Source organism: Ostrinia nubilalis, chromosome 8, assembly GCF_963855985.1.
Source record: "Ostrinia nubilalis chromosome 8, ilOstNubi1.1, whole genome shotgun sequence".
Taxonomy (NCBI): domain Eukaryota; kingdom Metazoa; phylum Arthropoda; class Insecta; order Lepidoptera; family Crambidae; genus Ostrinia; species Ostrinia nubilalis.
The window spans coordinates 13,916,080-13,929,218 of NC_087095.1; the positions used below are offsets into that span (position 1 = coordinate 13,916,080).

Consider the following 13,139-nt stretch of genomic DNA (forward strand, 5'->3'; position numbering starts at 1 on the left):
ACCGGGAGCTATGTATGGCTCTGGAAATATCCTCATATACATAATATAGTCTCCACTTCGTCGTCGGGGTGTTCCGTGGTCTGTGCGTATACCTGTATGACCTTCAGCGAATACCGTTTGGTGATTCTGAGTATAAGGTACGCTACCCTCGCCGAAATACTCTCGATCTGGACCACGTAGTTGACAAGGGACTTGTGGACGATAAACCCGACACCACCCTGGGACTGTTGGTCGCCCTCCCGGAAATAGAGAAGGTTTCCGGATTTCAGGATTATGGTGTCCTCCCCCTCTCTTCGGACTTCGCATAATCCTACGATATCCCACCGCAACCTGCTCAGTTCTTCCTCGAATTCAGCGAGCCTCACGTCAGTCCGCAGCGTGCGAGTGTTAAATGTTGCCAGGGCCAGAGGTCGTCGGGGTTGGTAGCCTGTCGGTACCCGGTGATTCTTAGCACCTCTCGCGCCAACGTTACCGTGACCGCTACCGTGGCCCGGGATAGTGGGGCCGCTGGGGACTAGGGGCCGTGTTTTTTTGTGTCTCTTCATGAGGGGATTTTGCCTTAATCGCCATGCTTGGCAGGCGGGTTAGCGATCGCAGTTTTTTTTGTGAGGTTTCGCACGCAGACGCTGCTGCCCGTCCGGTGCTGCAGGGATTTTGTCGCCTATTACGACACGCCTCCTGTTGGCGGTGGGGAAGAGTATTCTTTATGGCCGTCCCCCCCACGAGGCACTTGTTGTTTACGTGTTTAAAAATAATAAATGGCAAACCTCAGGACAAAGTATAAGTAAGTGATTGTTGCAAGCAATAAAGAGAAAGTATAGCAGACTGATTTATGTAACTAATGAACAAAGAAGGAAAAGTAACATGATGATTATTTTTATTTAGTTTAAAAACTAATACTGAATTTAGCAGATTGATTGTTGAAACTAATGAAGAAGAAAAACTATGGCAGGCTGATTGTTAAACTTTTAAAGAGAAAGTGTATGCTTCTTAAAATTAATGAAGAAGAGAGATAAACTAATAAAGAAGAATATTTTTGTCGGACTGATTATTATAATTAAAAAACAGACTGATTTTTTTGTGCCATTACATTCTTAAAATTTAAATAAAACAGTTAAGAAAAAGATACAGTATTTTATTGTTTTCACATCTCTGACTCTTATTGTAGATAAAACATTTCAAATGTAGAAAGTTATTTCATTATAAGGTCCATACAGCTAAATAGCCCTGTAGAGTTTATCGTTTCTTTGAGATACAGCAGATCCGCTGCCTGGGAATTGAAGTCAACTTAAATAAGCCATACATTTTACCTTCCTGATACAACATTTCTGCAGCTCGATATTAAAAAATCAATTGCTGTAACTAGTCAAAAGTCAATGAAGTAGTAACTCTAGATTATTCCAATCACCTTTATTAAATAAAGTTTAATTAGTAGACAAAACATGTAAAATTTCAGCTTTCTAACTTTCTTAATTTAAGATTTATGAATTTTTGAAATAGTTTTTTTGCTCTGGTGTAAAATCGGACTTTTTGAGATACGACAAAATCGCTTTCTGCCGTCGATATTTTAGAATCGAATAAATATAGAATATAACTGCCAAAGTAAACACGATTCAAAGAGGCGTGGCGTCACCCGACCTTCCGGAAGTTCCGCGCCGGCTAAAAGAATTTCAAGATTACGTCACCTGACCTATCGGTAGATCCTCGGGAGCTTGAGCGATTGGAAAAATATTTTATGATCAGTTACTCGTAGTAGCGATTATTTAGAGCTTGGATAATAAATTGTAGTTGTTGCAATTCACAAAGCTTTGCATGTGGTTAATTACATTAATCAGTACACGCATCAATTTTGTTCAGTCTTTTTGTTTATTAATAAATAAAAATATCATACTAAAATTGCATACATATTTGTTTGTATTGGTCTGGGTGTTTTCTTTCCATAATTTATGTATAACGTATGTACGGGGCTCTGTATCGAAAATCACTATGAGCAATGAGCATCACACACTGTTACCTGGAGTGCATTACCGCAGCAAAATTTTTATAAATGTTGTGCTTTAGAGAGTCGAGAGTATAGCAGATAATTAGTCCATCGTGAGCAGAAATTTGTCCACTAATAGCAAAATTCGTTCAAATTATAGTTTTAAAGTTATTGGCTAGAAGATTCTTTTATCTTGCAGCTTAGACCTTTAGCTACAGACCTTAGACAGTATTTTTGAAACATTCTTACGCATGGTGGAGGAAGGGACGCTCTAGAGCAGTGGTTCTTAACCGGTGGTCCGCGGACCACTGGTGGTCCCTGGAGGCATTCCAAGTGGTCCACGATGTGCACTTGCACACCTTGGTCAAAACCACTTTTAACTGATTTTTGCAGTCAAACTGGTTTTGACCGATTATGAGGTGGTCCCTGACAAGACAGAAATTTGGTAAAATGGTCCCTCATGACTTAAAGGTTAAGAACCACTGCTCTAGAGACTCAAAACTACAAGGATACACATGAACTCCAGTTTTAAATCCGTTGATATCTGCTGCATCTGCCATGTTTTTGGCTATAAGATTCTTCTATCTTACGGCTTAGACCTTTAGCTACAGACCTTAGACAGTATTTTTGTGAAAATTCTTACGCATGGTGGAGGAAGGGACGCTCTAGACACTCAAGTCTACAAGGAGTCACATCAGCTCCAGTTTTAAATCCGTTGACATCTGCTGCATCTGCCATCTTTTTGGGTAGAAGATTCGTCCATCTTGCAGCGTAGACCTTTAGCTACAGACCTTAGACAGTATTTTTTTGACAATTCTTACGCATGGTGGAGGAAGGGACGCTCTAGACACTCAAGTCTACAAGGAGTCATATGAACTCCAGTTTTAAATCCGTTGACATCTGCTGCATCTGCCATCTTTTTGGGTAGAAGATTCTTCCATCTTGCAGCGTAGACCTTTAGCTACAGACCTTAGACAGTATTTTTGAAACATTCTTACGCATGGTGGAGGAAGGGACGCTCTAGAGACTCAAGTCTACAAGGAGTCATATGAACTCCAGTTTTAAATCCGTTAACATCTGCTGCATCTGCCATCTTTTTGGCTAGAAGATTCTTCTATCTTACAGCTTAGACCTTTAGCTACAGACCTTAGACAGTATTTTTTATTATTTATTTGTGTCAGTGTGCTCTTCTAAAGAGTGTAAGGCGATTGTATGTAGGTACTATTAAAATGTAATTTTAACTCATTGGTTTTGTCTCATATTTGAGGAATGTACTATGTATCATGAGTAGAGTCTTCGTTTAAAAGGATGCGAACGATTTAAATTTCAATAGGTAGACAAAATTGATAATTCTTAATTATCAAAAAGGACAATGACCAAAAATGTATGGAGTGTGGTCCAAATGTCCACCACTAACGAGACCTATGTAGTAAAATAGTCTACTAAATACTGATTCATTATAACTAAACCGCAATAAAAAATATGCTGTCAGTAAAAAGTTATGACTGAATGAAAAGTCTGTTTTTTACCTTTTCATCCGAAAAATGTTCTTGATATCATTCTATCCATTGCACATTTTGGACTAATCTACGCATGTTATGTCATATCGCATGTGGCGCGGGGTTATAGATGAATTTTATTAAATATTATACTAGCTGTGCCTACGACTTTGTACGCGTGAAAATAGTTTGAATAATATTTCCCATTTTTACAACATTTGTCTTTACTGCTCCGCCCCTATTGGTTGTAAGGTGATGTTATTTATCCTAAAACCATCCTTGATAAATGGGCTATCCATAACAAAAATATTTTTTCAAATCGGACCAGTAGTTCCTGAGATTAGCGCGTAAACTACTGCAGTTTTTGAAACAGTCATAACTTTTTACTGACAGCTTATTTTTTTTTCATCCCATACTGAAAGTTAATCTCTATTTAATGGACTATAAGCCAATATAGGTCTCATTAGTGGTGGACATTTGGACCACTTTTGGTCATTGTCCTTTAAGCTTTCTCCAGTAACACTGATATTATTATACTGTGACTCATCAAAGTCATCATTGTCAAAAATATTGACAAATCGCGAACTGTCACGGCCAAAAAACTGACACGCGTCCGTCCTCCGTAAGCGCCACCGCGCGACTGATTGAGATTGTCCAAGCCGTCATGGACGATTTTTTCCACATTTTTTAACATAGTAACTAAATAAGACGCAATATAAAAATTTCATCCGTTAAAAGCCCTCAAGTTATTTCTGAACTTTAGTTTAGTAAAAGATTTAGAATCTCAAATCGCTTATTTTAATAATAAAACCATAAATAGAAAACGAATAGAGGTAACTTTGGGAATATATTCTATCGAGTCAACTTCATCAAATCGTGTTTCCATCCGTTAATAGCCCTAGAAAATATCCTCAACTATGCCCAATAAAAATCTTAGCCTTTAATTTTACTGTTTAGTACCTCAAAAATGAAAAATGAAAACCTCATTTTCGCCATTTTCTCTGCTACCCGGCCTTAATAAAGCGGATTACTATCTATATGCTTGTTCGCTCTCTACAGTAGATTGTTAATCGGCAACCCTAACAGTGATTCAGAGTAACACTGAGCTTAAATAACAGAGGAACAAACTGAAAATGTAAACGTGGCTACTGGCTCTGGATTGAATATTGATTTATTTCAGTTATGTCGATACACTATTGCAGGTATCGCGAAAGTGGGTTGATCATTGCCGAGGGTTAGATAACCGAGATTGCTAACGTTTTGAGTAAAAATACATGCACTAAGAGCATTGCAGTGCTCTCTAAATTTTGCTTAAAAGTATGTATTTGTTACAAAATCCACCTAATCTTGAAATGTGATATATCATTAGGTACAAATACAAAGTTTTAAGTTCCCTATTAAAGACTAGCGGCCGCCCGCGACTTCATACGCGTGGATCCCGTTTTACCCCCTTAGGGGTGGAATTTCGTAAAATCCATTCTGTGACATAGGCATCCCTACATCATAACATCTATCTGCATGCCAAATTTCAGCCCGATCCGTCCAGTGGTTTGGGCTGTGCGTTGATAGATCACTATGTCAGTCAGTCAGTCAGTCAGCTTTGAGTTATATACCTACATATATTTAGAGACTAGTTGTCGAATTACTCAAGAATAAAAAACTCCACTTGAGTAAAACTGCGGGAAAATACTAGTTTAGAATCCGAAAATTGAATCCATGAGTAGCTGTTATACGATCTAGGGTAACATTTTCCATCTCGTTAGACGACATCCCTTGATAACGTTAAATTAAATCGGGTGTCCTATTCTCAAATAATTTATGGCTGCTTTCCTTTTTATACAGAACTAGCGGCCGCCCGCGACTTCGTACGCGTGAATCCCGTTTTTCCCGCTAATTCCCGTTCCCGTGGGAATTTCGGGAATTCCTTTCTTAGTGCATCTCTACGGTACCTAAGCTACGTCCCTTCCATATTTCAAGTTTCTACGTTTAGCCGTTTAGGCTGTGCGTTGATCTGTCAGTCAGTCAGTCAGTTTCTCTTTTTATATATTTAGAAGATAATGTTTTTGCTTTGATCTTTTATATTTTTGGTTAAATTCGATATTGATAGCCTTACGTGTCACTTTGTAAATGAAAATTAATCGACGTTATTTAAAAAATAGGAAATCATGTTGCAAAATGATAATGCTATTCAAATAAAGACTAACTTCAAAATGTTGTGTATATTAATTTTATCCTTTCATCCTTTAACTCGCGTCCGAAAAGTACTTTAAAATCAATCGTCATAAATCCATAACTCATTCACAAACGCTACACATCTGGCAGCATTTAAATCTTCGTGTGCTGGTTATATTCCGAAGCACTAGTCTAGATTCTTAGATTCTGTAACAGTACATACTGCTTTAATCTCACTAAACCATGTTTATTCTCTCGGAGTGTATCAGGGCGTGAAGCAAGTTTCCGTGCGCAATTTCCTCTGATACATTGTCATGTTTGATTTTATTGGCCTACGCTCTTGCTTCAAGTCTATGGTAAGCTCCACATGAACACGATAATGGTATATTCACGTTTGTAGCGAGTGCGAGGCGTGCTCCGTACGTGCTAGTTGTTAAGACCACTAAGCGCGCTTTCAATTTAGAGGTTTCGTGCCGCGCGCCAGCCGCGCGTCAGCTGTACTGCGTCGGAATAAAATTGACAATTACCAATTTGGCTGAGTTGCACCAACTTACTTTAAACGGAAACGATGACAATGACCCCTGTTTTTTATATGGAGTTTAACAGATTTTTGACGTTTGTTAAAGCTAAAGTCAGCCTAAGACCATCTTACTTTAACCTTAACAAACGTCGAAAATCTGTCAAACTTTAAACAAAAAGCACCGGTTATTGTTATTGTTACGGTTAAGATAGTGGTGCAATTCAGCCTTCTGGCGATCTGGCGAATCCACGGAAACGCGCAGCAGGCGTCCGACACGAAACATCTAAATTAAAGCGCCCTAGGAGCGTATTATTCAGAGGTTCAAGACTTAGTTAAATTTCGTGCATAAACTGAGATTTTTGATTGATTAAATTTCAATATTTAGTCACGGGACTAAATCTATTACTGAGATCGAATCGAGTTTTGAAAGTTCTTTTGTAACGGAGCTAAGAGGCCCATGTACACACCAATATCAATTCACATACGGGACACTTGTCGCGCAGGCTACGTGACGTGATACGTTCGTGTCTTTAACTATTATAATAATCCCCTTGAAGTATTCGGTTCTACAGGTATCGAGGAACTCAGAGACTCAAGAGGAAATGCAGTAGCCGAATGGCCGCTCTCGTCGTCTCGGACTCTGCTCGACCACCGATCGCCGAGACAGCCTTCGCTTGCTAGCTGTCCCAAGTGCCCCCACAGCATGTACTACGATGGTAAGTTACGTTAGTTCACTTGATTCATACACCAGCATCATCATCATCTCAGCCAATGTCCACTGCTGAACATAGGCCTCCCCCAATGCTTTCCATACTGCCCGGTTGGTAGCGCCCTGACCATTGCCACCCGATTCACACATGAATATTTTTAATTTCTGTTGGAGTTGATTCAATTTTGTCAATTTAATCACATGTAAGAGTTTTGACCGAACTATTACTAAGGCTGTGTTCCACCATCTTACTTTAACTTTGACAAACGTCAAAAATCTGTTAAAATCCTTACAAAAAACACCGGTTATAGTTACGGTCAAAGTGAGGTGGTGCAACTCAGCCTTAATGTGAAATGTTTTTTTAACAAAAACAAGCTATCAAAACTTTACAGGATTGGCCTCCTGTGGGGTATTTACTAGAGATGAGACGTATTTACTAGAACAGATCCACACACTAGGTATTTTACAGTACTAAGTGGCACCTATTCCAATTTTTAAAATACTTGATCCACCTAGTATTTTTTAAATTACACGATTTCCGACCCTACCATCAAAGTAATAGAGGTTATTATTGCATAATCCGTAGTCGTGTATTACGCGCACCGCGTATTTCTCGCTAAGTATTTTTTAAATTACACGATTTCCGACCCTACCATCAAAGTAATAGAGGTTATTATTGCATAATCCGTAGTCGTGTGTTACGCGCACCGCGTATTTCTCGCTAAGCTTATGTGCGAACGTAGAGATTCACTCCGTCTCTGTCTGACAAACAAATTTGAGCGCAGGCAGGTGTGAGATAGGAATAGGTGTTTGATGTATTACGTAATTTAAACTCTATTTGTACACAGGTAAGGTTTTGAATATTTTAATTTTTGTTCTTTCTCATCCAGCTCACTCCTTGTTGACTAGCCGGTAAAAAACCAGTTTTTATTCTTCCGACAGGTTTGTTTTGGTTTGTTGTCACGCGTCCGTGATAATTGCATAAATAAATAAGTAAAATTTTATAAAATAAAATAAAACCGACTCCAAAAAACCTACACTAAAAAGTAGATAAATAATTACTAATTACCTACTTATTTATTAGGACGAATTATTAATATTTATGTAGGTATACCATGATTGATACTTCTGGAGTCGGTGCCAAGATTATGAAACATGTAAAGTTTGCCTGCACCGACTCCAAAAGTATCAATCATGGTATACCTACATAAATATTAATAATTCGTCCTAATAAATAAGTAGGTAATTAGTAATTATTTATCTACTTTTTAGTGTAGGTTTTTTGGAGTCGGTTTTATTTTATTTTATAAAATTTTACTTATTTCTTGCTTTTTAGTTAACGAATTATTACCTTGATGTTACCACTGAAGGTAGGCAGTACATTGAGACCATATTCTTAATGTATATTATAAAAAAGTTCATCCCCAATTTTCCACCCTTGGGGGTGAAATATTTTCTTCAAATTCGCATGAAACCACCCTTTTGATAATACCTATTCAACAAAAAAGTAATCGTTCTAATTGGTTTATAATCGGCGGAGATATTGCGTATAAAAAAGTTCATCCCCAATTTTCCACCCTTGGGGGTTGTTTTTTCTATTATTAAATTTAAATGGGACCACCCTTGAGGTATTACCTATACGCTGAAAAAAGATTTGTTCAAATCGGTTCATAATTGACGGAGTTATCGCGTAACAAACATAGAAAAAAAAAAAAAAAAAAAACATACGGGTCGAATTGAGAACCTCCTCCTTTTTTTGAAGTCGGTTGAAAATAGAAAAAATTATGTAAATATTTTTATGAAATTGATATCTTTTAAATACGCCAACTTTTAACTTGACAGTCCTAAGCCTGTTGAAGTATGAAGGGAGGATATTATTATCAATCAATCAACAACCAGCAAAAACATTATTATTCAATTTCAAATTGCATTATTAATACTACGAGTGGATCTTTTCAAAGAAAATTGTATTTTAAAGTCATAATACGTGGATTAGTCCGCACTAGTCGCGTCAAGTATGGTAAATTACTACGTACTAAGTGGAACAGGTATTTGGATCACGTATTAATAAATACTTGGAATAGGTGCACCTAGTATCAAATTTACCTAGTATAACCCATCTCTAGTATTTACACAAAACCTCCCTTAATGCGTTTACATAAATATACTTTACGAATGAGTGACCCTGAATTAATTGAGGCAAAAGCTTCTCATTATTTCTTTCGTATACGCTTTTACCTAAAATAATTCAGGCAACAAATAATGAATGGTCCGGTAAGAGAGAGTCCGTGAGATCATTTGTGACTTTTTTACCTAAATGATTATAACTTTTGCAAAAGTTATTGTGTTATCAATTAATTATTCAAATTTTGCCTTGTAACATTATTGTGTAAAGGTAAAATGGTAGCAAAACAGCTTTGTATACCAAATATTGTGAATATCTCAGATATCCTTTTTATAGCAGGGGTTTTGTATAACATAAATATTTGTTGCGGAATCATAAAGAGCCTGCGTACCAGCATCAATATTAGTAATATTCAGAATTCCACAGTACCAAATATAAATTTGAGCGGTGATTCTAAATTGCTATTACAGTAAAATTGCTGTCATATTTTACAGGAACCAAAAACGAATTGCCTCTCTTTTCATTATCCGTGGCCTATTTATAGCAGACTTAATTTAGAAAGTCATACTTAGTTCTGGTGTCTGTAAAATGTGATTACAAATTGCTTATTTTATCTAATTTGAATTAATTTTTAATATATGCTTGTTTTTTTTTTAAAGAATATTAGTATGTGTATTTAACAGAAATCATAGTCTACGGGAACCCCTGCCTGTGTTACTTACGAGTGATTTAACCACACAAACGTTATTTACTAGATATTGAAAACGTAACACTTTAAGTAGCATTCTAGATGAAGTTGTAAACTATCTCTCAAGAATTGTATTCTTGTCACAAAGTAACAGACAGTATAGGTTTAAATAAACAATTCAGTAAAGTAACCTTTATCACACATAAATCTTTCATGAGTGGCCCCAACCACGAGCTTCTGATAACACAACACCTTTGTTTCAGCGTACATCCACGGGAGGAAAGTGTAAATATGAGGAGAACGAACAATCCGAGGTACTAGGCACAGTGAGTGTTTGGATTTTATCATCATTAGTGTTATCCAAACCCGTCTGGCCAACGTGGGGAGTGTAGGCCAAAGCTTCCATTTGCCTCTGGTGAATTAAAGAGGGTCGTGCTCCTGCAGTGGAGACTAAATGACCTGATGATGAGTGTATACACTTCTGTATAGTGAGTATTTATAAAATTTTAAAATTGAATTGTAAATTTGAGGAATAATGATATTAATTCTCTCTGCTCGACCTGTGGTTGACTGGCAGATAATGCCACCTGGCATTAAGTCCGCCACTGTACAGTTATATGTGCAAAAGTGTAAATAAATAAATAAATAAATTAATTGCAAGATGATCTTTATGTGTATTAGACTATTTAAAGGAAACTTTAATAATACTTTAGATGTACGAAATGTATATTTATTAATCTTCAAAGATTCATTGGTGTAAATAAGTATTTTAATAATTATTATTAGTATAACTTTCCGGAGACCAGGATAATTATCTTCTGAAACTTAACTACTGCTTTTAAATGAAAACAAAAATGTTTCCCCAGAAAGGGCTAATTTCATTTAAATGTAGTTGGCATAGTGATTGACATAAAATTTGTTTTGAGTCACAAGAATCTTTGATTTAATTTCTGTTCTGAATGTTTTCTAGATTTCAAAGTCAATTAGCAAAAGTCTTTGTTACTTCAAAATGAAGGACAGCTTTACAATAAACACTTAAATTGTCGTTTACGATTTTGAAAGCTCTTTTTAGGCGAAGAGTTCTGCGTATTACAAGTTGTATACCTGGTAACAGAAATTTTCTTTGAAAAGGTAATAAGGTATATTTTTGGACTATGAAGCTCGCAACAAAAAGTGGGGTTCGTTATCATTTTGCGGTGCTTGACCGGGTAAGTATTCCGGCATTTCAGAAAGTTACCTATTGAAAACTTTTTCGGGTCGTTTGCAGTGAAGGTAATATTTGCAAATTCTGAGATCTGTCCTCTACTTCACGGAACTATCTAGGTGTGATAACATGAAAGAGTCTATTTATCTAATTTATTATGCGGAATAGATATTATTAAAGGCCGGTCGATCTATTCTCATAAATAAAACACTGGATACTCATCTTATACATTATATTGCCTTAATTTAGATACAATTCATCACTTAGCACAAAAGCGCGCGGAGTCGTCTCCGCGCGTCCCTCTATTCTGACGTTTGATTCTCGTGTGACATTGACGTATTGTCAATGTCACTATGACAGCATCTCATTGGCTATAACGATACCGCTATTTTAACGTTTTATATTTTTCACAATTAACAATATGTAGATTTGTAACACAAGAGAACCTTAGTTAGGTACGATCAGTAGGTACATTAATTGAATTGGCATGACAGAACTTTAAAAAACCTTGTTTTCACAATCTCGGTTGCAGCATAGTTAATAAGCACAATGTTTACTCTACATTATTCAATCTACGATAGCAAAAACTTTCGTGGAAAATTCTTTGCAATCTAAATATTTAAAATTCGGGTCAGGAAATTTTCATACTGTTAGGATTTGTTTTTTGTTCTCTAATTAAGTTATTCTGAGCTCAATTCCAGTGTTTTTTGGCAGCTTGACCTTGCCTTAATGATTCGTCTGAGACTTTAGATTTAATATTTGCAATTGTTTTGTTCTTCAAAAGGTTTATTTTGTGGTAAAAATAATGAATTTCGGGCTAAGCTCACAATATTTCAAAGTTTTTATTATTAAATTTCTTCGCAGGTTTTACATTTTATTAGTAAAATGAATTGAGTGAAAGCTAATTAAGTTTCATAGGGCTTCTTTCGGCCTACTTTGAACCGTCTCTACTATCATCCATTCGTAAACATCTTTTCTATGTCAAATTGACATTGTCAATGGCTGTTACTTCCTAATTAATAAAGTACTTTTTTCTTTCATCAATATTATACATTTCTGTATACTGTGTCTGAGACAGCTTTTACGAGTATTTTTTTAGGTCAACCTATCACTAGGTCCATAACGAATACGTATGGTCGTCATGATAGATATTTACGGCTAGGCTTTAGAAATCCTATTTCAAATTGATTCACATTCGTGTCACGCTGTTGGTTCCAATATTCAATACTCTGCCTGTACTCAATAATTTATTGAATTCACAAAACATTCATTAAAAAGACAATCATAAACATTATCTTGTCAACTTTAGTGTTTATTGGTAAATATAACTTAGGAGTAGGTAATGTTTTATTAGTTCTGCTCACAGCTGCTACATAATGTAAGTATTTTGTCTCTCGATATTCATATCTTAAATACTTAATAGGTATAATATTTGATAAGTTACAGTCTGAAATAAATTCGTATGTCTCTTTGTATTTTTAAAGCTCTACCGTCTGCGTTTCTAAGCGTGTAGGACTGTAGGTGGCTAGAATAAGGTGCCAATTGGTTTTATGACAAATAGGTAATTTTAAGCGTATAAAAATTAAATACATTAACACAAATATTGAATTTTGTTACGGGCGTGATTATTGTATACAATGTGTCCGGGCTTGTAGTGATCAAACTTTAAGAGCATAATCTATGGACAATTTTATCGATGAAAATACTTCAAATTTGAGGCTTGACCCATTTCTCTCAAAATTGCAAGGATTTAAGTTTTGAATTTTAAGTTTTCACCTCTTCCTTCTAAAACAAGTGATAGCGTGGGTAGCTTAACACTAATAAGCAAAAATTTTATATCATGCGATAGCCAATAAAATTATCTATTAGTAGAAGTAGAAAACAGATACAAGTTTCACACATTTTAAGGAAGTAAGAATGAATTTAATTAGAAAAAAACATGACTTTTTTTACTTCTTTTTCAGTTATTTTCCAACACAAGAAAAACCAGGTCATTAAGGTATGTTTTATTTGCATTGTATTATTAGTAATTGAGCTATTCTACAAAACGCATGTAAAGGACATTGGGAACTTTAATATGAGAAAATGCCCCAGGGCGGACAAAAATGAAACGTATTTTATTTCAAAGCTTTATACTTGTAGGTATATTCACTTAAAGCGCTATGTTGTGAGATATGGGAATTCTGAGATATGACGAGTCTAAGTTGAAAATATATTTGTCTAAAATGATTTGATATTTTT

General features: G+C 35.9%; 1 protein-coding gene across 1 annotated transcript in view; it reads left to right on the plus strand.

The window, feature by feature from the left end:
• Window positions 1–10,013, plus strand: part of LOC135073999 (tachykinin-like peptides receptor 86C) — a 76,502-nt gene extending 66,489 nt beyond the window's left edge. The window contains exons 9-10 of the mRNA XM_063968288.1: window positions 6,745–6,888; window positions 9,958–10,013. Coding sequence (XP_063824358.1) covers window positions 6,745–6,853 — 109 coding nt within the window. The 3' untranslated portion in view covers window positions 6,854–6,888; window positions 9,958–10,013. The remainder of the gene's footprint in view (window positions 1–6,744; window positions 6,889–9,957) is intronic.
• The last annotated feature ends 3,126 nt before the right edge of the window (window positions 10,014–13,139 follow it).